At 52.9% G+C, this 25598-nt stretch overlaps 1 protein-coding gene across 7 annotated transcripts; it reads left to right on the forward strand.

Annotated features, from left to right (window-relative positions):
• Window positions 1-2140: 2140 nt before the first annotated feature.
• On the forward strand, window positions 2141-25504 carry NDEL1 (nudE neurodevelopment protein 1 like 1). 7 transcript variants are annotated; one of them, XM_056506118.1, is made up of 10 exons: window positions 2141-2213; window positions 10267-10364; window positions 11680-11833; window positions 12994-13142; window positions 14111-14247; window positions 16242-16415; window positions 17144-17235; window positions 19228-19379; window positions 22148-22182; window positions 22453-24108. In XM_056506118.1, the coding sequence occupies exons 2-10, from the start codon at window positions 10279-10281 to the stop codon at window positions 22650-22652; spliced, it is 1179 nt and encodes a 392-aa protein (XP_056362093.1). In that variant the 5' UTR covers window positions 2141-2213; window positions 10267-10278; the 3' UTR covers window positions 22653-24108. The 7 variants fall into 7 exon arrangements, with proteins under 7 accessions (XP_056362093.1, XP_056362099.1, XP_056362097.1 ...); XM_056506124.1 differs by lacking the exons at window positions 2141-2213; window positions 22453-24108 and adding exons at window positions 3334-3458; window positions 24115-25504; XM_056506121.1 differs by lacking the exon at window positions 2141-2213 and adding an exon at window positions 4134-6301.
• Window positions 25505-25598: the final 94 nt, after the last annotated feature.

Genomic DNA, 25598 nt, shown 5'->3' on the forward strand with positions numbered 1-25598 from the left:
GCACAGGGATGGACACCCAGCCTGCTCCAGAGCACAGGGATGGACACCCAGCCTGCCTCAGAGCATAGGGATGGACACCCAGCCTGCTCCAGAGTGCAGTGCTGGACACCCAGCCTGCTCCAGAGCACAGCACCACCAGCTCTGGCTCTTCCCAACTGCCAGCAGCTCAGGGCTGGATCCCAGGAAAGGAGCTTTTCTCCCAGATACCCTCCAGGTTCTGCACAGCCACCTCGATGTCACTCCCTACCCTCCAGAGGGGGTTCGGCAAGCCAAGGGGATGGTCAGTGGGAGGGAGAAGGGGAGAGGTGGGTGGGTTGGTCCAGGCTGTGGCAGCAGCAGCATCACCCTCTGGGAGCAGAGAACACAGGGGAAGGTGCACTGGGAGCAAGGCTGTGTTCCCAGGAGGGATGAGGTAGCTCCAAGGGCAGTTTGTCACCAGAGGATGACTGCTCCCAGGACGCTGTGGCTTCCCCTCCTGGCACAGCCTCTAATTCAGGTGTCTCGGGGCCGTGCTGTGCTGCACGTCCTGGCCCGGTGCTCTGACGTGGCTCAGCAGCATCTGTGGCTTTGTGCAACACCCAGGTCACACAGGGTGACCCAGAAAGGGCCGGGCAGGTGTCAGGGGCCAGCCACGGCTGGCTGGACACCGGCTGGGGAGAGGCGTGTGCTCTTCATCCTCGGGCTGCCTGCAGTAATCCATGGGAAATGCAGGAAAAGCACGGATAGCCCCAAGTATAAACGGGTGGGACATGGCTATGGGGACAGAGGTGGCCGTGGTGGCTCCGTGCCCACGGAGGGCACTGGCCGCCCCAGCTGTCCCAGATGCGGTTTGGGACACGGCCTCTGCCGGCAGCAGCGGCCCGCGGCGAGGGGAGCACAGGGCATCCCGGCTGCCCCGCCCGCCGCTAATGACAGCCCGGACTGCTAATTACAGGGCAGGAAATGAAACGCGCAAAGCCAGCTCCAGTATCGACAGGGGCAGTGCCAGGGAGCCGCGGCCGCTGCGGGGCACGGCCCGCCCGGGGAGCGCTGCGGAGGAACCCGAGCACAGGAGCCCGAGCAGCCCGGGGATGCGGGACACCCGGGCACGGGGACAGCGATGGCAGCCCCGCCGGTGGGGCACACTGTGCCCAAAAAACAGGGAATGACAAAGGCACGATGGACAGGCACGGCCATGGAGGCTGTCAGCTCTCCTAAGCTCAGCTCTGGGCCACCAGAGGTCCCTATGGAAGTTCCAAAAATGTGTATTCACAGAGTTCACTGCTCCATGGACAGAGAAGCTGTGCGGGGAGCGAGGCAGAGAGTGCAGGATGCGGAGGAAGAAGGCGGAGCTGCCCCTGCCCGCTCCTGCGCTCGCCCGGAGGGAGGGATGTCCTGGGCCCCGAGAGATGGATGTCCAGGCCCTGAGGGATGGATGTCCTGGGCCCCGAGGGATGGATGTCCTGGGCCCGAGGGATGGATGTCCTGGGCCCCGAGGGATGGATGTCCAGGCCTTGAGGGATGGATGTCCTGGGCCCTGAGGGATGGATGTCCTGGGCCCTGAGGGATGGATGTCCAGGCCCCGAGGGTTGGATGTCCTGGGCCCTGAGGGATAGATGTCCTGGGCCCCGAGGGATGGATGTCCTGGGCCCCGAGAGATGGATGTCCAGGCCCTGAGGGATGGATGTCCAGGCCCTGAGGGATGGATGTCCAGGCCCTGAGGGATGGATGTCCTGGGCCCCGAGGGGTGTATGTCCAGGCACCCCGAGGGATGGATGCCCAGGGATCCCGAGGGTGGATGTCCAGGCACCCGCAGGGACGGTGTCCGCGGGCCCGGGGCTGCGGTGCCCGTGCTGGGTGTGTCCCTGCAGGGGTCGCTGAGGACAGAGCGGCGGAGGATGGGCAGGGGGCAGTTCCCGAAGGCTCAAGGGCAAGAGGGTGGGACCGCCTCACCCCGGGGGCGGCCGGTGGGACGGATGGGGGCGAGAGGGGGGAACCGCGGCCGTGCGGCACCGGCACCGGCACCGGCACCGGCACCGGCACCGGCACCGGCACCGGCACCGGCACCGGCACCGGGGAGCGGCCCAAGCCCCGCCCCCCCACAGGCCCCGCCCCCGGCTGACGCCAGCGCCCCCGCCGGCTCTTGCATCACGCGCTGGCCCCGCCCCCCAGTCCCCGGATGAGGCGGCCCCGGCGGCGCGCGCTGCGGCGGCTGTGACAGGGGATGCGCTCCGGTGAGCGGCGGGGCCGCGGCCGGCCCGGGGTCCCCGCGGAGGCCGCAGCGGGCCGGGCCCGGCGCGGCGGGCGGGGGGCGCGGGGCGGGCGGGGAGGGGGCCGGGGGTGCTGCGGGCCCCGCTCCGCGCCGCGATTGGCTGGGAATTGACAACGGGGCAGGGCCCGCCCCCGAGCCGCGCCATTGGCTGCGGCCGCGGCGCCGCCGCCTCTCATTGGCCGCGGGCGGTGTCAGTCACGGCGCGGCCCCGCTCGGCCGCCGCCCTGGCCGGGCCCCCGCCGGGACCGCGCCGGCTGCGGGGCTGGGCTGGGCTGGGCTGGCCCGGCCGCAGCGGGACCGGAGCTGCCCCGGCCCTGCCGCCGCTCGGCCCGAGCACGGGCCTTCTGCTGTCACTGGCAGCGGGCTGGACGCGTGGTTTGCCTCTGTTCTCGTAAAATCCCCGATCCACCCTGTGGCCAGGGCACAGCGTCTTTTTTAGGAAGAAATTCCTCCTGGAATTGGTGACTGGATGCTGGAGCGGGGAAGGAGCTGGTGGTGGGGTCATCCCTGAGGTGCTCGCGGCAAGGCCGTGCCGTGCTGGGTGACCAGGGCGTGTTTGGGCACAGGTCGGGCTCGATGCTCCCGGAGCTCCTTCCCTGTGGTTCCGTGCTCTCTGTCGGGATTTGTCCGTAATTCAGTGAAGGTTTTTCCCCGAGGCTGTTCCCCTCCCTCCGAGCCCAGAGAGCGCTGCTGGGTTCTGTCTGAACGCGCCCAGCCGCGAGCGGCCGTGCCCGGGTGATGAGCGTGACCCGAATTGCAGGGACGTGCTGGAAAGGATGCGCTGACAGCGGAGCGGAGACATCCCCGAGCCCAGGGACTGCCACCGACACACGCCTCTCCTCCCGGGAGGAGGGAGCTGTGCCCTCCCACCCCAGCCCGGGCTGCGCGGGGAGTGACTCAGGGCTTCTCTTCCCTCTGCCGCTCTCCTGACCTGCTCACAAGTGCAGGGGGTGGAGGGCACTTTTGGATGCCTGTGGCATTTGTTGCCTGACAGATGGCTAAACATCAGAAACTGCTGTAGAAGAGTTCATTGGATACTTCAGAAAAATAATTTTCTTCGTTTACATATTTTTCCAGCCCCACCCCCCCCAAAAGAAACAATTCCTGGGCGCTGCGGAGAGCTGGTGGCCTTTCAAAGGTCGGTGTTTTGTTAGAGATATCAGAAACTGTAAGAGGAAGAAGCTGTCCCAAGGCAGAAAAGAGACAGGTAGGCTTTTAGAGATTTTGGAAAGTGGTGAAGTCCCCATCCCTGGAAGTGTTCAAGAAAGTCCAGTGCTCTGGTCTGGTTGACAAGGTGCTGATTAGTCAGAGACTGACTTGATGATCTCAGAGGTCTTTTCCAACCTGACTGATTCTGTGGTTCTATATTTATTTATTTAAATGTCAGTTTGATGTATTTGCCTGGTTGATGGTGCCAGTTAACTGTGGCTGCACAGGATGTGGCAGAGGTGGGTTAAGAGTGTGGATCTGGGATTAATAGTGTTAGGGCTGCCCTGGAAGAGATCATCTCCCTGTCCTGTTTCCTGGCTGGCTGTGCATTTCTGCTTTGTTGTATATGTGGAGGCAGAGCCTGGGTGAGAAGATTTAATCCCACTTGTCACTGGGAGTCTCAGAAGTGAAGGAAGTGTTCAGAGGCAGTGTTCCTTCCTCTTCAGGGGAAAACTCTCTTTTTTTTCCCTTGACTCTTTGGAGTTTGCAGATAGTAAGATAATTCCTCATTTGGTGGAGAAGGACAGAGAAGAGAAAGGAAAATAAGAAAGTGGAGAGAAAGCACGAGACTGATGATGTCTGTGACCTTGGTGTCACAAGGAATCTTGTCTCTGGAGACGCTGCTGGCAGCAGACTGCCAAGAAGTACAGAAATAAAGTACAGTTTATGCCCTCAGTCCATTACAGTTGTTTTTTTGAGGTGCCAGGAAAGTCAGACTGCAGAAAGGAAATGGTATTTTTGCAGCCCTTGATGTTTGTGACACCACAAACATCATCAAGATAAACTGGGGAGTGTGTTCAGCTGCCTGCACTGCTGTGCTGTCCTGGCCTTGGGCAAAGCCAGCCAGACCCATCAAAGCAGATTTTTCATGATGTGCTTGTGTCCCTCGAGGGTTCTTCTGTCCCCACAGCTCACTGGAAGATTGTGCTGGTTCCTTCTCCTGATCAACATGGAGTTTGGGAGTTGCTTTTGATATTCCTGTTGTTAAGTGCTCACTGCAGAGCCCCTCTCTGCTGGGGCTGCTCTGTGATGCCATTCTGGGAGGGAATTTTTCAAGTCCATTTTACCCCTCCCCAGCACTGGTAGAACTTCAGAGATTTAGAAGCGACAGAATTCAATCCTTTTGGCAGAAATCCGTGCTGAGTGCTTTTCCCTTGGAATTCCTTGGTCATTCTGTGGTGTCCAGGAGTATCTCACCCTCTGGCCATCCCCTTCCCAGGAGATGTTGTCACAGGGGTGGTTTGGGTTGCTGGGCTAGCAGGGAGGCCCAGGAGCTGTCACTGGTGCAGGCTCTGTGCTGTGTGTGCCACAACCTCTCAGGTAAATAAATCATTGCTGCTGGGATTCCCAGAGGGGGTCAGGGCCATGGCAGCCTGTACCAGCTGCCAGCTCACTGTGAGTGAGGCTCAGAGCTCAGGTCACGCTGCCTGTGCTGCCTGTCACACTCACCAGTCCTGGGAGCAGAGACTGAGGCAGGGACAAGCACATCCTTTCCACAACTGCATTTCCTTCTCACTTTGCTGTTTACTCCTCTCTCTGTGGATTCATCCCTGTGGAGTTTCTGGGTATGGAGCTGGGAGCAAATTGTTGCCGTGCTCAGGCCAGGGTGTTCTGGGACATGCACATCTCCAGGAGCCTTTCCTTCACCTCTGCAGGTGCTGAACCTGCAGCAGGAGTACCAACCTCTCCTTTTTTAGTCACTTCAGTGAGTTACTTGGGAAGGAGCACAGTCAAATGTCTGAAACTTTCCATGTTTGTTAAAGCAATAAATTTTTTAATACAAAATTCTGATACTTTTGGTAGTCATAGCTTGATTTCTGAAAAGAGGCTTTTTGCATTTCTTCTGTTTTCAAAGCTGCTAACCAGTGCTGGCTTACTCTTCAAGGGTTTTCCTGGGACTGGATATCAAATATTCACCAGACAGATGAGTCTTGGCCATGTGGTGTAGGGCAGACATGTTATATTTGATTAATGAGGCTGTTGAGATAACAAGGCTTTGGTGTGTGTTGCTTGGTTTATCTTAAAGGCTTTTCTGAATTTGGCACCAAGTTCCTGCAGGTAGGAATTGGTTATCTCCTGCCTGCCATGCTGCCCAAATTGGAAATGCAGGATTTATTATTGCAGCACAACAAGGAGCATTGTGCTGACGCTGTGCTCGGTGACTTTCTTCTCTTCCTGAAAGCTCCCGTGCTGCTGTTGTAGGAGAGAAGGAGGCATTTGTTGTGGTTCACTCGAGAACATTCAGTTCAAAAATAGAACTGCAGGAGAAGGTTCACTTCCCAGAGGTTCAGTTTCATCCCAGCGATGGATGCAGGCACACATCCAAACGCGTATGGAAATCCGCCGGCTCCTGTTCCAGCACCAGCAAAACGAGCCCAAATTGATTGGTGAAATCCAATCTGTGGCTTCTGCTTGTTTGTTTTCCATCTTCTAATGACAGTGCATGTTTGCTCTGAGTTTTGCTGGTTACCTTGCTTTGAGTCCTGATTGGGATTGCGGGGAAAACTTCAAGAGCTTCAGGAGCTGGAGGTTACCTGTTGGTCCTCACAGTTTGAGAAGGTGAAGAATGATGAAAACAAGATTGCTGCTTTTCTGCTCTTGAATCAGCAAGAAGGGGGAAGAGGAAGAAGAGCTGGTTGTAGCCAGTCATGCTCTGGGTGGTGCCAGCACGGGGTGACGGCGTCATTGCCTCTGAGAAGGGGGGGCTGGCAGCCAGCAGGCACTGGGACATTTTGTGATAGCAGAGTGCATCGTTATCTCCAGAACTGAAGGCCACATGTGGGCTTGGCAGAACTTCTTGATCAGGTCCTGTTTGAGCTGCTTGCTTGTTTAATTCCAAAGGTCAGTGGACATTTGTGGTGCCTTGAAGGGAGGGGGGATCAGCCAAGCGTAGCTGGGGGAGTTCAGCCCTGTGGTTGGTTCTGTTTGAGTGGCCTTGCTTTGCTTCTGCTTAAATTTTCATGTCTGGTGTCTGAAAATACTGGGCAAATGGGGTTGTGAGGAAGAAAGTAAAAAAATGTGTAGAAAAACGACCCGTTCATGAAGATCAAATAATATCCATTTTCTTTATATGGCAGTATTTATGAGCTGGTTTTAAATGGGAGAGTGTGAGGCAATTAAAATCAGGGGGAATGCTTTCTGCAGCCACTTGAGATGCTGCAGGTACATCCAGGGTGAATTGCAGTGCTCAAAGTCATCGCTGCCCAGGGACTGAGTGACTTTGAGAGCAGGGAGGGGTGGATTCCCCGCTGTGGGAAGGGGTGGGTCCCAACTGAGACGTGTTGGATTTCAGGCTGAGTGTTTTGTCTTAGATTTCATCCCGAGCTTCGCTGCAGTCTCCCGTCACATGGAAGCTTTTTTAAGGTACTGTGTTACACTTCAAGCTGTGTTTGTGTTTTCATGGCTTAGCTGGAAGGTGGCTCCAGAGAGGTTTGGGGCTGGCCTTGAATTCAAGATTCTTTAAATTACTTGAAAAATACTGTCTGCATGTTGTAGTTAGTTTACTTCTGGTGAATTCTTGAGCCTTTGGTTCTCGTGATATCCGGAGGATACTGCTCCTCTCGTTTTAAGGATGCTTTCCATGTGGAAAACCAGATTTGTCCTGTACAAACTCCTCTGGATTTAGACAAGTTCTTAACCTCCAGACTGTTGGGGTTTTTTAGAGTCATTGCAGCGTGGAAAAGTTCTTTCCTTTTCACAGTGGAGAGTTGCTCTGTCCTGCTGACTTTATCGGGGGGGCTTGAAAGGAGCCCCGGTATTTTGAACGTAGCTCTTGTCTGGGAGCAGCTTTGGAGCTGGAGCTGTGCCCACGGAGCTGTGTTTTCCCAGGGCACTGTGTGAATGCTCAGCTGTGTTGGAATGAATTTGAGTGGGCAGCAGCATAAGCCTGTTCTCATTTTCCCTGGAAGACGCTGCTGCATTGTCTTGTCTGCTCCCTGAAAGCCTCAGTGTTGTTTGTCAAAGGCTGGATTCTGCAAGTGCCACGTATGCAAAGAAGGCCTGAATAGGAAGGACTGGCCGTGCTGGTTCTCAGCTCCTGACAGAATTCCCAGGGCCAGGACAGCAGGCTGAGCAAAGCAGTTTTTGTTCAGCTCTTGGTATTCCGTGGGCATCCGCTCTCCCACACGTGAGATGTGTGAAATTGTCTGCTTGTGTTCTGATAACTCCTGGGATTTGCTCCCTGCTTGCACAATCCATGTTTTTGTGCCATCATTCTGAGGGAATGGGCAAAGGTTGGTGGAGTGAAGGATTTTCCCGTGGCCATGCGTGTGCTGGGAGCAGGTTTGGAAGCTGCCAGCATCTCCCAGGTTGATATTTTGGCAGTGAAGCACCGTGTTTGCCGGGTGTCTGTGTGCTCTCAACCCCTTCTCCTGCCCCTCATGAGCATGCAAGGGACAAAAAGCAGGATCTGGATGCTGGAGCTCAGCAGTGCAGGCTGGCTTTGGCATCTGCAGCAGGGCTTTATGCAGAGCAGTCAGCAGATCCCAAATCCCTGCTGATAGCATTAGGGATGGTGGGAGATGTGAACCAGGGGCAATCATGACCTATCACCTGCCTCAGCAAGGCAGGATGAGAGAGTTGGAGAAGATCTGGGTGGGCTGGGAGGGAGGAATTCCTGCCCAGGGCGTAAAGCAGCACTGGGCTGAATTTCCTCCCTGTAGTGTCTGAAAGGAAAAGGTGTTTGGACAAGGAGTGGGGGGCAAACACACCTCCTGTCCTTGGGAGCCCTCCCTGCACTTGCACAGGCTGCAGTGCTTGCAGGGATCCCTTGGATGCTGATTTCCAAGGGTGTGCCCCGTGTGAGCAGACAGGAAGGAGCCTTGTGCCTTATCTCAGCTACTTCTAGGAAATGATGTAAGATGCTTCCTTGTACAAGCTTTTTTCTCACCACATCCTGTCTTTTACTGACAGCCTGCTTGGCTGCTCACCTTTGGAGCTCAGCTGCTCTGGAGCTGTGGGAGTTGAGCCTGTGTTGTGCTTTATCTGATTTATTCTGGGATGAATGTGCTCCCTGCTGGTCTGAGCCTCTCTGGTGTGCTGCTTTGGAGCTGTTCAGGGAAAGGTTGGAGGGATTTGTGGAAGGGTTGGATTGGTGCTTGGCAAGTGCCATGGTCAGCACCCAGCAGTGGGAATCACTGTCCAGGGGCTGCTCCCTCTGTGCTCCCTCCATGGAGCTGGGGCAGCAATACTGGGCTCCACATCCACAGGCTTCTGCACAGGGCTTGGGATCTGTCCCTGTGGAGTGACTGAGCTGCCATGGTAATGGCTGATGCAAGTGCTCCCACAGAAAATCCTGTCTGAGATTTGTGATGGGAATGGCTCCACAGGTACTTTTCATTTTCTCTGTGCAGGAAAGGAAACACCATCCCTTCTCCTGAAGACCTGAGCCATGACTTGTTCACTTCTGCAGTAAAGCTGTGGGGTTAAATAAACACAGTGTGAGATCTGAGGTGTTTTTGAGGTGCTTGGCACCCTGTGGATAGATTTGCTCTTGGCCTGTGGCAGCTGCAGGCTCAGCTGGAGAACCAATGTGCCAGTTCTGCCTCCCTGTGTTTGGCCTGGCTGCCCTCTGACGAAAGCATGGGATTGTTCTGGCCCACTTTTAGGTGTCAAAAATGGGTCACTGAGATACAGAACACATTAGTGTGACAATTTTAGCCTGAAGGGACAGAGCTGGCTGAGAAGTGATGCCTGTCAGTTTGTGAAAGTCAGGACTTTTAGGTCAGCTCTTCTGATCAATGGGCTTGGTGCAGGCATTGTTCACAGCCTCTGCTTGGAGCACAGGGGAGGTTGGGTTCACCTCCTTCTTTTCCTGGGTGGGAAGGACAGAATTTGAGGATTGGCTTTTTGAGGAGAAAAAGAAAAAATCCTTGAAGAGCTGTGGGATGGCTTGGGGAGGGCTCAGCAATGGTGCTGGGGTCTGAGCATTCTCCTGGTCCTGCCCTGCATTTTATCTCCTTCATCACCTCTGAGACCTGCTGTGTGCTGAGGCCTCTAATGTCTCGTGTCCCCTAGACAATATAAAACCATAAAACCATCCAAAAAGTGTCCTGGGTTGTGTTTCTTCTGCTGGCTGATAGTCTGGGGAAGTCCAAAAAGGAGGATCCTCGTGGAGAGGGGATCACCAGTGCCTTGGTGTGGGAAACTTCTCTGAGCACCTCCAGGCTGGGCACACTCCTTTGTGTATGGGAGAGGCTGATCTTCCTTGATCTTCCTTGTGGCTGTTTGAGGCAGCAGAACCACGGGGATAATTCCTGTTAGCTGCATGTGACACATGCAGGAATTAGCCAGCACTTGCTGCAGGAGTAAGTTGAGTTTTGATCTCCACACAGATGTGTTTGGAGTTCCCTCACTTGGAGTGTTCCTCCTCCTTCACTGCTCACCTTTGCAGCTCTAAAAGCAGCTGTGGTGCAGTCACTGTGTGGTGGCAGGAGGCAAAATCTCCTAAAAGCATTTAGTGAAGTAAAGTGGAAACTGATAGCTGTAAATTTGAGTTAAAATTTAAAATTACCAGCTGTGAATTACCAACTGTGGGCCTGAGTGGGCTTGTGGCACCAACTGGAGTTTTGCTGGCAGGTACAAAATACAAGCAGAACTTCTGCTCTCATTTCAGGCTGCTCCACAAGCACTTTGCAGAGGCTGGGCAAAATCTGGGGCTCGTTGGGGCAGGTCTGTGTGCTGGGTGAGCCCTGGGAGGGAACCTTGGCATCCTGGGTGTGGGTGCCCAGGACTGAGCAGAGGTTTTGGGGCTATGTTTATCCTGCCTGGCTTTATCCTGAGTGTATTCCTGTGTTCATGTCCTGCAGGTTGTGTTGATCATGGACAGTGAAGAAATTCCTACTTTCTCGAGTCCAAAGGAGGAAACTGCATACTGGAAAGAGCTTTCCTTGAAGTACAAACAGAGGTATTGTGGATTTGCAAGCTGAATTTGGTTCTTAATGATCAGAACACTTTAATCTGTTCCTCTGCAAGGCCACACCAAGATGATTGTTAGATACTTTAGAGAAAACTTGTGAGAAGAGAATTCTCTGGAAAGGATTTCTAGCTTTAAAATTTCCATCTCTGTGGGAGCTGAGCATTTCTTGCCCAGTGTCACCATGCCAAGAACTGCAGGCTATGTTTTGAGCATGTTTGAGCAAGAGCAGAGCCTTTTTATGATCATGTGCATCTTTGTGTAATTAAAGTGCTGCCTAAAGTGGTAATCTTGATGTTTTATCATAAGAAGGAGCCTTTGGGCTTGCCTTGTATCATTCCTGTTCCCTCAAGCTTCTTGTAGTGGAATTACTGGTATGAAAAGAGGCTGATTTGGTGTCTGCTGCATTTTATTCAAGTGTTTCATAGCTCCTGGTCCTGCCTGTACCAGTGGTTTGCATCTCTTAGGGGACACAGGGCTTTTTGTTACCAAAAGTGCCAGGAGAAGCTGCTCTCTGGAGGAATGCTGTGCATCTGGAGGGATTGGGGGTGGGCTGAGGTTTTTGTGGTGTTAAATCCCTCTCAAGTGCCAAGAGCCCGAGTGGCTATTTTTGTTTGGTTTGGGGTTTTTGGGAGGGATGTGTTGGGAATGTGGAGGGGCCTGTCCATGTGGAGAAGCCTAAGCTGTTCCTGTGTGTCAGAAATTCCATCTGGGACACCAGTGGATGTGGTGTTGCCTAAAGCCTCGGTGGTTTTCTCTGCTGCTTGCTCAGGGCTGAGCTATTACATGTGGTAAAGATGCAAATTAAATAAGCAAAGTATGTGGAGTGGCTACTTCTAGTATTTAATAACTCTCAGTGGAATGAGGTAGGCATGTCCTGCCTTCCTGACTCTGCATGATTTTTACAAACTTTAATTTTCCAGCTAGTGCAGAGATGCAGAAACTTGTTCTCTCTTCAGTTTCTGACCAAAATCTGGTTAAATGTTTGCTTAATTCATTGTCTGTTCCATAAAGTCTGCCAGCAGTGAAAGTTAATGGAGCACAAAGTGCTTCTCAGGCTCCCATGAATCCTGTAAATAGCTCTCATTCCACACAGGCATTCAAGGTGGTTGATGTAAGGGAATTCATTTCCTCCAATAGCTTAGCTTAATGTAATTTTTGTCTTCCCATTTTTCTTTTTCCCCTTAGAGTTCTGTGGATGACACTTAAGTGCTTTAAAACTCCCATTTTTCAGCATTTTATTTTAGAGGAGCTGCAGGTTTTGTTTGAACTTGGCTTTTCCACTGATGCAATCCTGTCCTTGCAGCTTCCAGGAGGCCCGTGAAGAGCTGGCTGAATTCCAGGAGGGAAGCAGGGAATTAGAAGCTGAGTTGGAGGCACAGCTTGTGCAAGCTGAGCAGAGGAACAGAGATTTGCAAGCAGATAACCAAAGACTGAAATATGAAGTGGAAACATTAAAGGTAGGTTTTCTCTGTGGTAGTGATGCTTTTCCTTTCAGCTACATCTTGGATCTCTTTTTGGATTGTCTGGGCCACTCTTGGGCACTGAACATCCAAATAAAAAAGGAGTTGTCTGGTTAAGATCCACACTGAAGCATGGCATGTACCCCAAATAAGGCCAGGGAGATTCCTGGCAGAATTTTTCTTGTTCACGTCAGGAAACTTTGTCCTGGAGTTTGTGCTGCTTTGAATTCCCGAGGCTGTGCCAAGGAGGAGCTTTATTTGTTCCACATCAGCATAGCAACAGGGCACAACACAAGGGGGTTGTCAGCCACTGACACCTTTCTTTGCAAACCAGTGTTTCTGCCCTCGGGGCTTTATGAGACTCCAAAGAAACCAGAGAATGGGTGATGGGTGCACATCTTCCAGGGAATCTCCATGTCCATTCACAGCTGTATCTGTAGGGCCAGGAATTGCTTAAGGATCTGCATGTGCAAAAGGTAGCTCTGACTTGATGACTTTGTGTTAACAAGTTCTTACCTCTCTGGAAAAAAACATAATTTTGGGCAATCCTGGCTTATTTAGTGAAGACAGAGGTTAGAAATTCACTCAGTGGAAGGAGTTTGTGGGATTGCTCTGTGTCTTCAGTCCCAGCTGTACTTGCAGGGTCAGGATGTGTTTTATGAGGTCAGTAGTGTCTCCATAGGCCCCTACCAGTACCCTCAGAGGGTGTTTGGCAGTGAATTCTTCAGTCTTCTGAGGATGAGTTTGTGGGCCTGGAGGTTTTGTGGCAGATTTCAGTGTGCCATTTCTGCTAAGGGACACACAGAGAATTTCTGGTGTCAGGGTGGGTGCTGGCAAGGCAGAAGCACAGAAGGGGAGGCTGTGCAGTTGGATTTCTCTCTGCCTTCCTGGAGCAGCTGTCAGTGCAGGCTGTGGGGAGCAGATGCAGGGATGCATCCCTGAGAGGCAGCTGTGCCATGGGGAGGTGGCTGGGATTTTGTTCCATGGCCAGCTCTGAGTTCACACATGTTCCTTCTCCCTCTCTAGTTTCTGCTCTGAATTACCAGCAATCCCAAATCAGCATTCTGCAAAGAGAACAATACTTTTTCTCCCCTTTTTGTGCTGATGATTTGGCCAGTGCCAAGCAGCTGATGTTTATCTCCTGTTCTTTGTTCCAGGAGAAACTGGAGCACCAGTATGCCCAGAGTTACAAGCAGGTGTCGTTGCTGGAGGATGACCTGAGCCAGACAAGGGCCATCAAAGATCAGCTGCACAAATATGTGAGGGAGCTGGAGCAGGCCAACGATGACCTGGAACGTGCAAAGAGGTGAAGGCTGCAGAGCTCCTCTTCCCTTCGAGTTTGCACCACAAAGATCTTCTCTTTACTACTCAGCTCGACCATTTCATTGGTCCTTAAAGGGAAAATAACAACCAGAAAAACCCCCAACACCCCCAAGACTTCGGGTTCTTTGGCCAGAGCAGTTGTCCCTCATCATCAGCTGGTTCCTTGCAGGAAGGGCAGTGGGACAGTGAGGTTTGTGCCCAGAGCCAGCCAGGCACTGCTGCCCTTGGTACCCCCAGCTAAGTGACTGATGTTTGTGTCCTGCTGTCTCAGAGCCCCTTTGAAGTCAGCAGCTCCTGCTTTCCATAGTCCTGTTAAATCAAACAGGCCAAAGGAGTCTCCTGGTCCCTTGCAGAGCAGCTGGAGGGAACATTCCTGCCCTGTCCAAGTGCCTGCAATGAGCAGGCTGCTGCTGGGAACGCCCAGTTTGGGAGGAGGTCATGCTTCCCTTCTGCTGGGTGGGAATTCTGCCATTGATTCAGGGAGAGCAGGAATGAGCCTCTGGCTATCTGGAAAAAAGATCTGAGAGCTGAGGCCCTGTTTCCACAAGGCTCTTAAGCTCATGACTAACTTCTGACAGTGATTTGGGGAGCAGTTGGGTTTAGGTAATGTCCCAGTGCTCTGCTGCCCACCTTGGCTGGGCTGTGCCTGAGCTGGGACAGTGATTAATGCACAGCTTTGGAGCATGGCTTGGGGAAAATGGAGCTGGCTGCTCTGGGCTGGCTCTTCCCCAGAGCTTTGGTACATCTCTGAGAGCCAGAAGCTATCAGATTCTTCTCAACTTTTTCCCCTCTTTCTTTGGAGTTGATTATTCCTTTCTAAGGAGCATTTCCGTGGCTTTCAGATGTTTACCTTGAACACAGCCCTGCTACCATTTTCCTTCTGTTATGCTTTTGAATAAGCTTTTATGCTGGCTGAGCTGAAGAACCTAATATTCTGGATTTTGTTTCTAGGGCAACAATAGTTTCATTGGAAGACTTTGAACAAAGACTGAACCAAGCTATTGAGAGAAATGCATTTTTAGAAAGTGAACTGGATGACAAGGAGTCATTGCTGGTCTCTGTACAGAGATTAAAGGATGAAGCAAGAGGTATGTCTGGTCTGGTTGGTTCTGGCTCCTGGTGCAGGGTTGGTTTGCTAAAAGAGATGTGCAGCAAGCAAAGCTCATGTTTCTAGAAAGCCTCACATGATGAGACTTGAACTGGATGCTTTAGGTTTTACTAACAGTGTGTTCTTTGTATGTCCAGTGTAGCAAAAAGGAAAATTTCCTCATTTAGGTCAGAATTAACAATAGATGAATTCAGGTTTTTTAACGCAAAAATACTCTGTTGCACAGATATAAGAGAATTGAGGAAGTTGCTTCAAAAGTTCCTCTTGTTGTTTGTAGGATTTATAGGAAGGGAAAGCACAGGAAATGACAGGGAAATACAGGATAAATGATCAAGTAACTCTTAAAAAAATCTCTCTTGGGTTCCTTCAAAGCCCCTGGGAAATTGCCTTACATATATTATTTAAGATATTTTGATAAAGGCTGTGTCTGGACTTGTGGGAGATGTTTGGGATGGTGTTCTGGGATAAGTTCTGGGAGTTGGGAATTCCCCAGTGGATTTCACATGGAAGATGCTGGGGAAGCATTTTTAATGAGGGTATAAACTGATTTCTCTAAAAGTGGAGGTGATGTGCTAAGCCTGTGCCAGCCAATAATGTACTTCAGAGGTTGGTGATTTGCAACTTTGTTCCCTGAATGAAACTTTCTAAAATATTTCCTCTTTTAAGGCCTGGACCTGAGTGTTAGAACACACCTGACAGCAGGCTGGGATTTTTTGTTGTTGTTGTTCTCTTTTATGAACCTTTTTGAAGCAAGTTTGTGCCCCCAGAAACTGGGAGCTTTATTGGAAGCACAGGGATTTTGTCATAAACATGAAGAAAGACATTGTCTGAGGAAGTATATGTATTATAATTTTAGATTAGGGCAATAAAACTGGAAAAGCCAGCAAAACCCAAGGGACTGTTTTCTAGAACACTGGAACAATCAGCAAAACAGACATCTTGTTTCTTAGATGAATCATTTGGACATTTTTAGCATTTGTGAGTTATTCCCCCTGGCAGCAAGCAGGAACAGCAGTCTCTGAAGGAGCTGGTACTGTCAAACTCAAATGTGACATTTCTGATTGAACAGCCCAGATCCTCTTGTGGGAGCCCAGACAGATTTTCACTTCAGCTCTGCTGTTTTACCTAAAATCAGTTCCAAAGATTTGTTACAACTTAAAAGCTGTGATGTGCAGTTAATATTGCTTTTGTGCCAGGTTGAGGCAAGGAATAGGAGGTCTGTGAAAATGAAGTTGCTCTGCCCAAAAAGGAAGGACTCACTTGTAATGTTTGTTTGCATCTTCTGAGGATTTGAGAGATCCATTGCTGGGCTGGATGGTCTTTGTAGCAAAAAGCTGTGGAAAGGGAAGGGGCAGGGTAGGGATTAGCTGCAGTCTGGGGAGGAGGTGAGAATAAAACCAGGCTTTTCTAATGCCCAGGCTTTTCCCTGTCCTTTGGACTGCCCTCCAGTCTGCTCTTCTACTTCTCAGGGCATCAAAAAACTGGGTGCAACCCTTGGACTGCCTTTGGCTTGTGTGGATTATTAACTGGGAGGAGAATGTAGGGGGTGGCAAGCACAGGAGCAGGTCATTGCTCTGTTTTTCCAAGCTGTGTTTGAGCAGGAGCTGGGCTCAGCAGCAGCAGCAGCTCTTTGTGTCCAGCTGCAGTTTTGGGAACATGGAGCTCACACTGCAAATGGGGAGAAATCCTGAGGCAAATCAGCTGCCCCCATCCCTGGGATGGGATGGGATGGGATGGGATGGGATGGGATGGGATGGGATGGGATGGGATGGGATGGGATGGGATGGGATGGGATGGGATGGGATGGGATGGGGCTGCTCTGAGGGGTGTCCCCACTCTGGAGGAAGCAGCAGCCATTAACCCAGGATTGTTGGGAAGTGTCTCCTGCTGCCCCTCCCAAATGAGCAGAGTGTTTGTGAGAGAATCCATCACTAAGAGGGGGTTTGGTGGGTTTTTCCTTCCCTCAACCCTCAGACCTACGGCAGGAGCTGGCTGTGAGGGAAAGGCAGCAGGAGGTGACCCGGAAATCAGCACCCAGCTCCCCCACTCTGGACTGTGAGAAGATGGATTCTGCTGTCCAGGCCTCTCTCTCCTTGCCAGCTACACCTGTTGGAAAAGGATCAGAAAACAGTTTTCCTTCCCCAAAAGGTATCATCCAGAGGAATGGGGTCTGGTTATGTGCCTTAAGGGACCTGAGGTGGATGTGAGGGTGTGCATCTCACACTCTTGCATGAGCAGTGTGTGAATGCCAGGGCAGCATCAGGTGCATTTCAGGGGTGGATAGCATGGAAAGGACAGTGAAGCTTAGACACTGCCTTTGGGGGCAGGCACTCTGCCCTGGGTGCTGCTGTATTTGGGAATGCAGGGAAGTGCAGGGACTGATAATTCTGCTCAGATATGCAGCAGCAGTGGTGGGTGAGCATGGTCAGGAATTTGGAGAGTCTGTTACCACACTGACTTCTCCAGGATCCTCTTTTCTTCTGTGAGACAGTGGGATCTCAGTCCAGCCCCTTTTCCCATCTGGAAGGCTCTGGACAGTCACAGAGATTAATACTTGATTTTTCAGATGAGGAAGAGTGGATTCCAGAGGGGAGCTCTGGCTGGATTAGATGGATTGCAGTCAGTAGCCTTGCAGATGGAGAGTGCATGAACTCTGCTTGGAGGGGCTGATGGGAACCAGGGCAGTGGGCAGGAATTAAATTTGATCATTTTCCCTGCCTAGTGATCCTGCAGTTCCTGTGGGTAATTATATGAGATGTCTGCAGCAAGATTGCAGATATGTTTGGGTTTTTTTCCTGTAGAAGCTGATTTATTGAAATTTTTGAAAAGCCTGAGCTGTGGAGGAGTGAAGTAATAAGATGTGTGTGTGTTTGCAGCTATACCAAATGGGTTTGGTACCAGCCCACTGACTCCTTCAGCTCGAATATCTGCACTCAACATTGTGGGAGATCTGCTACGGAAAGTGGGGGTGAGTGCTCTGAGCTCTGGGCTCTCCTGGGCCTCTGGCCTTGTGCACATTCACTGCTTACTATTTGATAATGCTTTTTTTATTATTATTATTATTATTTTGATTTTTAAAGTCTGATCCTATGGTTCTGATCCAATTTGGGGTGACAAAACTCGTATTTGGAATAAAATTTTTCCAGTGCTGGGTTAGACACTGTCAGCTTGTTCTTACCTTAACTGGGCCTGCAGCTTCTCTGGGCAGCAGAGCTGGAGCTCAGGCCTGGCTGAGGGAGGAGCTGGGATCACCCTGCCAGGGGCTCCTGGTGGGAGAGCTCCTCTCCCATGGAGATCTGCCACAGATATTGAAAGAAGAAACAGCCTAGAAACTTTTGGTAAGAAAGTGAGAAAATAAATGAGGAGAAAGCCAAATGCTCCCATCTGTGCTTGGTGGGGAAGTGAAATGCATGAGCCTTTAAAGGGATTACACTGTAAGCAGGGAAGAAGTGCTTTAAACAGCTGCTGCAGCATTGTTCAGAACCCAGGCTTTCCTCTTGGAAGAAGAAGTGACTTTTGAGCTGCCAGGAGCTCCTGGATGAGCTGTGGTGCTTTGTGTGTGAGTGAGCACAGGGAAGCTGTGGCTGGCTGTGCCCTGTGCCTGTGTAACCACACTGAGCCTGGCAGGAGCTGCAGTACAGACAGTTGTTTTAGCAGAGTTGGACATGAAAAATTGCCTGGCTGCTCCCATTTGGAGGCAGTGAGCCCAGCCTTGGTTTGAAAGGGCAGCAGGACAGCTTGGGGTTAGCAGTGACACGTTTACAAGGGGATCGTTGTGAGTAAGAGTCTGCAGGGGATTTAGGGAGCTTAGTGACAATCCCATGTGATTACTCTGCAAGGACAGGAAATGCCAAATAAGCAAGTTGCTCTCCCAGCCTGCCCTGAGCCCCAGCTTGGCCACTGGGGCAGCTCCAGCTCATGCTCTAGGAACAATTAGAGGGTGCTCAGGTTCTTTGGGGTTTGGCTGTGCCTCATCCCAGGCTTTGCACTGTCTCTGCAGGAAGTTTCCCCTCTGCTTTCCTGCCTGCAGCTGAGACAGGGAGTCCTTGGCTCAGATCACACTGCCTGTGGCCAGGGGACAATCTGTGACACCCAGAGTCACCTACAGCTGCCTGTATAGTCCAGAATCCTTAAACAAACTTCCAGGGATTCCTAGGAGTCTGCACAGGGCTCACTTACCTGTGGCAGCATGTCAGTACCCCCTTAATGGAATATTCTGTGCAGAGCAGGACCAAACCCCACATTTGGGGAGAGGAGTTTCAGTTCCCAGTGCAGGCAATTGCAATGTTCTGAACTCCCCCGTGCACAGGGGGTGTAATGAGCAAGGACTGTCTGCCACAGCACATGGAGAGGCAGGATAAGGTGGATATTCAGCCTCTGATGGTGGAGAAAGGGCAGGTGATGTTCTGGAGTAAAGAAGAGAATCAGGATGTTGCTCCTCCTTCCAGGAGTCACTGTCACTTTACATGGGGGAAAAAGACCTCACCAGGCCTGTTTGGAAATTGACTTTATTTTGCAAGCCAAGATTAAGAAAGAAATTCCAGGAGGCATTGTTCTGGTGGAATAACCAACTTTCCAAGTACATAGTCCCTCTCAAAGCTTGAGGATTCTGCTTAAGGCTCTCAGTCTTCTGATCAGCTCAAGGCAGCTGCTGAAGCAAAAAGTTTGGGTAACTTCTGCTGGGATGTGGCTTCCTTATCTTGGGTAATTACTTCAGAGTTCATCTGTTCCAGAATCTGGGCCCTCGTGGAGCTGAGTAATGTCTGGCAGTCTGCATCAGCCTCTGTGTGTTTCCTCTGTGGTGGGGTGACAGAGGAAATGACAACTTTGTTCCCATTTTTTTGCCAAGGGTGATCACACTGGAGTCCTGCTCATAGCAATCTTGGGCTTGTGAGCAGCAAAATACTTCCTCTTAATTATTACTTGTTTTAATACTATATTTTTCCCTCTCCTTTCACAGGCCTTAGAATCCAAATTAGCTGCTTGCAGGAATTTTGCAAAGGACCAGGCATCACGGAAATCCTACATTTCAGGGAACATCAACAGCGCCGTGATGAGCAGCAATGGCACAAAGTACCCACACCCAGGGCACACCTCCTTCTTTGACAAGGGGTGAGTCTGGGCTCAGCTCTGCCCTCAGCACAGCCATGTGGCTTTGGAGCACCTCTGGCTTGTCCTTAGCCCACCACAGCTTGCATCCTCTAGGAGGGCCCCTCGTGGAGCAAAGTCTGTGAAGCAGAGAGAAAAGCAGGAGGGGGGGTGGCAGTGCCAGTCCTGCCCCATCTCTGTTGGCTGTAACCAGCCCCAGGCAGTGAGGAATGGGCCCTCTGAGAGCATCTCAGCAGAGCAGGGCTTGCCAAAGCTGCAGGTGTGCTCTGGGGAAGTGCAGAGCCACACCTGGAGATTGCCTTGCTGCAGCTGAGGGCAGGCAGGGATGTTCCCTGGCAGTCCTGGGTGCTCACACCCCCTCTGGGAGGGGAGGGGTGAGCCTTTGGTGGTAGAACTGTGGCTTGGGGGTGGCTCCTCCCTGCTGTGAGCCAGCCTCAGAGCCAGGGGTTGCTTTCCTGGGAACAAGGACCCTGTGTGTTTGCCGTGCTCAGAGCTCCCTCTGGGATGCTGGGAATGCTTCTGCAGGAGGCTTTTCCCCAGTTCCTCCCAGTACACAAATGTGGAAAGCACAGAGTTCTCCAGTGGCACTGGGGGCAAACACCTCCATGTGTACCTTCATGTTAAATTAGTGCAATTCAATGCTGATATTCAGCACTTCCTCAATCCTGCATTTATTTTAGAGAATGAAATGAGCTGTTTCCAACCAGGCACTGCCAGAGCAGCCAGCTGAGCTTCCCACATTTATCCTCAGTGGGGCTGTGTGGGGAGCAGGGCAAGCTGCACCTTAAAAACTGGCACTGAGAGCTTCTGGAGCCACTGGTGGTTGCTGCTTTTGGAAGGGAGGAATTCAGAGCCTTAAAGTCATGTTCAAATGAGCATTTGGGGCTGTGTGTGCTGCAGGGCTGAGGGGGCTGTGCATCCCCCAGCAGTGCTCCTGCAGTTCCAGGGAGCAGGGAGGTGCTGGGGAGGGATTATGGCAGCTCTTAGCAGGCAGCATGGCTATATTGAGGTGTGGTGTGACAAATAAGCTGATTGCTCTCTGGCATGGGGGTCACTTTTAATTATGCAGATTGTCATCACACTCCTTATCTGGGCTGCCTGCCTGGAGGGAGGAGCAGGCTGGGGCTGAGGAAAGCTTTAGAAAACCTGGAAGGAAATGCTACAGCAGAGCTGGGGATGTTAGTGGACAGGAAAAGGGCTGGAAGTGGTTCCTGTGCAAGTTGCCAGGGATGCTGCAGGGCCCCACTGTCCTGTCCTGGTCCCCTGTGCCCCGTGTGCTGCTCCCAGGCTGTGCCTGCAGCCCCCTGCTGCCCTCTGTGTGCAGGAGGTGCTGGCAGTGCCTGTGCTGCTGTGCAAGCCTGGCTCAGCCCCGGCAGCTGGCCCAGCCCAGGGCAGCCTGTGCTGGTGTGCTGGAGCAGTGACAGCCCTGGCCATGCTGGTCCAGAGGGGCTCTGCTGGCTGGGCACAAGGGGCTGAGCCAGGCCTGTCCTTCTCATCCCCTCCCTCCTCCTCCAGTCCCTGCACTCCCCTCCCTGCCCTGAGTGGTGCTGGAGCCTGATCCAGCTGTGAGTGTAACCCTGATCCAGCTGTGAGTGTAACCCTGATCCAGCTGTGAGTGCAGCCCTGCTCCAGGTGTGGCTCTGCTCCAGCTGTGAGTGTAGTTCTGCTCCAGCTGTGAGTGTAACCTTGATCCAGCTTTGAGTGTAACCCTGATCCAGCTGTGAGTGTAACCTTGATCCAGCTGTGAGTGTAACCCTGATCCAGCTGTGAGTGTAGTTCTGCTCCAAGTGTGAGTGCAGCCCTGCTCCAGGTGTGGCTCTGCTCCAGCTGTGAGTGCAGCCCTGCTCCAGTCTGCCTCAGGAGCAGCTGCTGGCTGAGTGGTGGGGTTGGTCAGGCATATCTCAGCCACACCATTACAGCTCTGCTTGGTTTCCTCCTCCTGCCATTTTGTTGGCTGAAATATCTGAGGTGTCTCCAGCTCTTGTGCAGTCTGCTCTCAGAGGGGGGCAGGGCAGCACTGCTTTAGGAGAGGCCTGGAGCACAGCAGGGCTTGCACCAAAGCTTGGCTGCAGAACTGGGGGAGGCAGGGTTTACCTGCTTGTTAAAAACTCAGCAGGGTCTGCTGTAAGATCAGTTTCCTGCAGATTTGTCTCTTCAGGAACATGCAGGTTCTGTCCAGATTCCAGGGAATGGCAGGACAGCACCTGAGGGTGGTCCTCAGGATGGATACTTGTTTTTTGCTGTTGCAATTACTGTTAATTGGTTGAAAATGTCAGTGCAGATTTGTGCAGGAACTAAAACTGCTGTGGGCTCTGCAGGGCCCTGGCACTTGGACAGCCAACCTGAGGTGCTTGTTCCCCTTCTGCAGTCCTGAATGTTTATTCTTGGTTATTTTTGTGAATCCCTTGGGCTTTGTTTTAATGAAACTAGCTGAAGTTTGAGGTGAGAAGTGCCTGTGCTCACACACAGCAGTCAGAGGAGTCTCTGCACTGTCACCCACAGCCCTGACCAGAATACCCAGGCTGGGAAATCTGGGTGTTTTTTCAGTCCCTGCCCCACCTTGTCAGAGGTTTCCCTGGGGTGGCTCCGTGCAGGGCTCTGTGCCTGTGCTGTGCTGGGTGCCCATGCACAGCAGTCTCACTCTGCAGAGCTCACACAAACAGGTTTGCTGAGGTTTGCCTGAACACTGTGCTTGGCCCCACTGTTGCCTCAAGGGTTGTGCTCAGGAATGTCATTTCTGTGTGCATAAACTTTCCCTTTCTCTCCACTAGGCGTGAGAAGGTCATATTCCCCACCTTGGTCATGGGTAAATGAATTCATTTGCACTGGTTGGCTGCATGTGGTGTAACCTGGGGCTTGGGGCAGATCTGGGGCTCAGTAACTGCACGAGGTAGTTTAGTGCCACACACTAATGGGCCCTGATCAAAGCCTGAAGCTGCAGTTGTTCTTTCTCCTGACTTGGAATAAACCTCTCTGCTGCTGTGACCTGTTGCAAACATAAGCCTGAGTGCTGCTTGCTTTCTTCATCTGTTTAATACTTCAAGTAACTGCATGTTTCTGATTGTACTGGTCACAGCAGGGATGCAGAGGAAGTGTCTCTTCATGGATGGAGTTCATTTGGAAGGTTTGCCCTTTGGTTGTGTTTTCCTTCAGCATTTTGTGGCTCTTGACTTGCTGATGTGCAGTGGTGTGGTTGTGGCTGACAGGAAAGCAAACAAGGGCACAGGTGCCTGGGAGATGGCCAGGGGTAGAGCAGAAGGGGGACAGTGTGGGTAGGGACAGCAGTGTCACTCAGTGTCACTGTCCCTGCCCAGCACAGCTGTGGCTGCTGGAAGCACCTGGGGTGGTTCCAGAGCTGTGCAGCTCCAGGTCTCCAAGTGTGCTTTGCCAGCTCCATTTTCCCTCCAGGCCAGGCTGTTCAGCTCCAGAAGAATCTTCCACCGAGGATTTGTTGAATACTTAGAGCTGAGGGAGTCTTGGGCATGAGATGCTGAGTACAAAATACAGCTTGAAATGGCAGTTTAATGATCCAAATTGGTAATCAGGGCAGAGACATGGACCCATGGACACACAGCCCATGGCACTGCAGGGACAGGCAGTCAGGAACATCCCTCAGGAACCACTGCAGGGAATTTCCAGCAGGGAATGCTGCTGCTGGCTCTGGCTGGAGCCTGGTTTCTTGGCAATCCCAGCAAGGGCATGGCACAGGCACCACAGAGTGTGCTGGGGAGGTCTGAGGGCCAGGGAAAGGGGCAGGGGCAGCAGGGGGACCTGGCTGAGTTCATCCCTGTGGGCAGGAGGCTCCAGACACCTCCCAGAGCTGCCCAAGTCTTTGGAACTGGAGCACAAGAGCTTTTCCCAGCCCACTCCTGGAAGCTTAGGCAGGACCTTTTATTGGTTATTTTTTACAGTTGCTGTATTTAAGGTATTTTATTTTCCTTTAATTCTGTCTCCCACTGCAGTAATGCTGATTTCTTTCCCTTTTTTTGGTGCCTTTCCGTGCTACCACCAGAAAGGCTGAGCAAGCCCTCCCTAAGCTCAGCCTTAGTGCCAGCTCCCAGTATCCCCCAGTTTGGTGCCTTTTGCTGTGGCCCATCAAATCCAGGCTGCTGCTTCACCTTGGATGAAGAAAGGCAGAGCTGGGGCAGTGCTGCAGAGCCCCGAGGGCAGGGCTGGTGTGGGGCAGTGCTGATCCAGGGATGCCATCCCTGCTGGCTGGGCCTGGAGCCCCTCACAGCAGATGTGTCAGAGCACAGTGGAAGAGCTGCTGCACCCACAGGCTGCTCTCCCAGCCCTCTGGGGGCAGGAGCTCCACAGCTCCAGCAGGAGGCTGGGGAGGGGAGCCTGGGCATCCTGGGGCGTGGGGGCACCCCCAGCCTCCCCTGCAGCCCGGTGGGGGTGGGTGGGCACAGGGACAGCTCTGCTGAGCTGTGCCACTGCCGAGCTGAGAGTGTGTGACACTGTGTGTGCCCTCCTGGCCCTGAGGGACACGGCACAGGGCACTGAGTGCCAGGGAAGGACAGCTGGGGCCAGCCCTGAGGGTGCACAGACCCACTGGGGTCTCTGTGGGGCCGCTCATCCTGCTGGGACAGTCACCGTGGCCGGACACGGCAGCTGGAGCAGGGCCGGCGCTGGGACCCCGCGGGAGGGAGGAGAGGTCGGGGCTGCAGTGCTGGGCAGGGGCAGCCGTGCCCCCTGCCCTGCCCACCCTCTCCTGACGGCTCTCTCTCGTTGCCAGGGCAGTGAACGGCTTTGAGCAGGGCCCCCCCGGCCTGGGGGGCTCCCGCCCGTCCTCGGCGCCGGGAATGCTCCCGCTGAGCGTATGAGCCCGCAGGGGCTGGACTTGGATGCTGTTCTCAGCCGCCTCGAGAAGAACTGCTCCCGATTCCTCCCCATTCCCACCCTGCTGGAACGTGGCCCTGAGAGGAGGCCCCAGCCCACGGCCCTCCATGTCCTGTCAATACAGTTTGTTTTCTGCTGTCGCTGTAATGGACCTTCTCTGCCCCGGCCCCACGAGCTGCCACCCTCTGCTGTGCTTGGGGACACCGAGTCCTGCTCTGCCTGGGGGACGGGCCTGGCTTCCCCCCGGGCTTTCCCTCTCCTCTCACCTGGGTCTGACAGAGCCTTGGCTGCTCCTCTCACAGGCTGCCCTGTCCCCTCCCAGGCCCAGGAGCTGCTCTCAGCCCTCTGGCTGTGCCCTGGGGGAGGCCAGTGGTGCCCTGGGGCCAGGAGCACTTGGGGCCGGCCCCAGCCCCTGTCTCAGGGGCAGCTGCAGCCACAGCACTCAGCAGGGCTGGCTGAGCAGCCCCATCCCTGAGGACAGCTGGGCACACCCAGAGACCAGGCTCCTCAGGGCCTGGGTGACCATCCAGCCTGCCCTGCTGCAGGGGGGCAGTGCTGTGGCCAGGGCTGTGCCCTCAGGTGCCCCCAGGGCTGCCCCACAGCTCCCTGGCCCTGCTGGGCTCGGCCTCCATCCCCCACCCCACACAGCGACCCCATGGGAGCTTTAGGAAGCTGCTGCTCCCTCTGGCCCCAAGAGCCCCTGCCCATCACCCCTGTGCTGTAGGACTGGATTGTGCAGCCTCACCTGTGGGCTTCTGTGACAGTTGGGGGCGACTGAACCTCGTGGGTCTTTCAAGCAACACATTTGTGTGGTTTCTCTGTCCATGTGCCTCAGAGTCAGTGGATTTTTAGACTGAACCAGCAAACGGAGCCAGGGTTGGAGCTGAGGGTTCAGCAGTCGTTCAGGGGCTCTGCAGCTCCCAGATGGTTGAGTTACAAATGCTGAGAAGAAAACCCCACTGGCCCAGCAGTGGAGGTGGGATTGTCCCTTTGCCATTAGGGTTTGTATGGTCCTTCCTTCCTGTGCATCCTCTGCTGCATTTGACTGTTTACATTTGTTTTATTGTACATAGATTTGTAAACATAATACCTTTGCCTGAGGTCTTTGTACATAACTTGGGCTTTGTAGCTTTATTTATTCAGCCTCTCTCTGGCATGTTTCCATAGGATGTACCGTTCCACCCTGGTGCCACTGACATGATGTGGTTTCAAAAGAATGAAAACAAATGAGAGTAATCTTCCAAAAATAAAGTTCTTTTAATGTGGAATCAGTGGATTTTGCAGAACCAGTGGCTGTGGCTCTTACTTTGTGCTGTAGGGTTTTCTGCCAAGCCCCAGGGCTGGCAATTCCCAAATGGGATTGCAGTGTTCAGGCAGTGC

The sequence above is a fragment of the Oenanthe melanoleuca genome, chromosome 18 (genome assembly GCF_029582105.1).
Source record: "Oenanthe melanoleuca isolate GR-GAL-2019-014 chromosome 18, OMel1.0, whole genome shotgun sequence".
NCBI lineage: Eukaryota > Metazoa > Chordata > Aves > Passeriformes > Muscicapidae > Oenanthe > Oenanthe melanoleuca.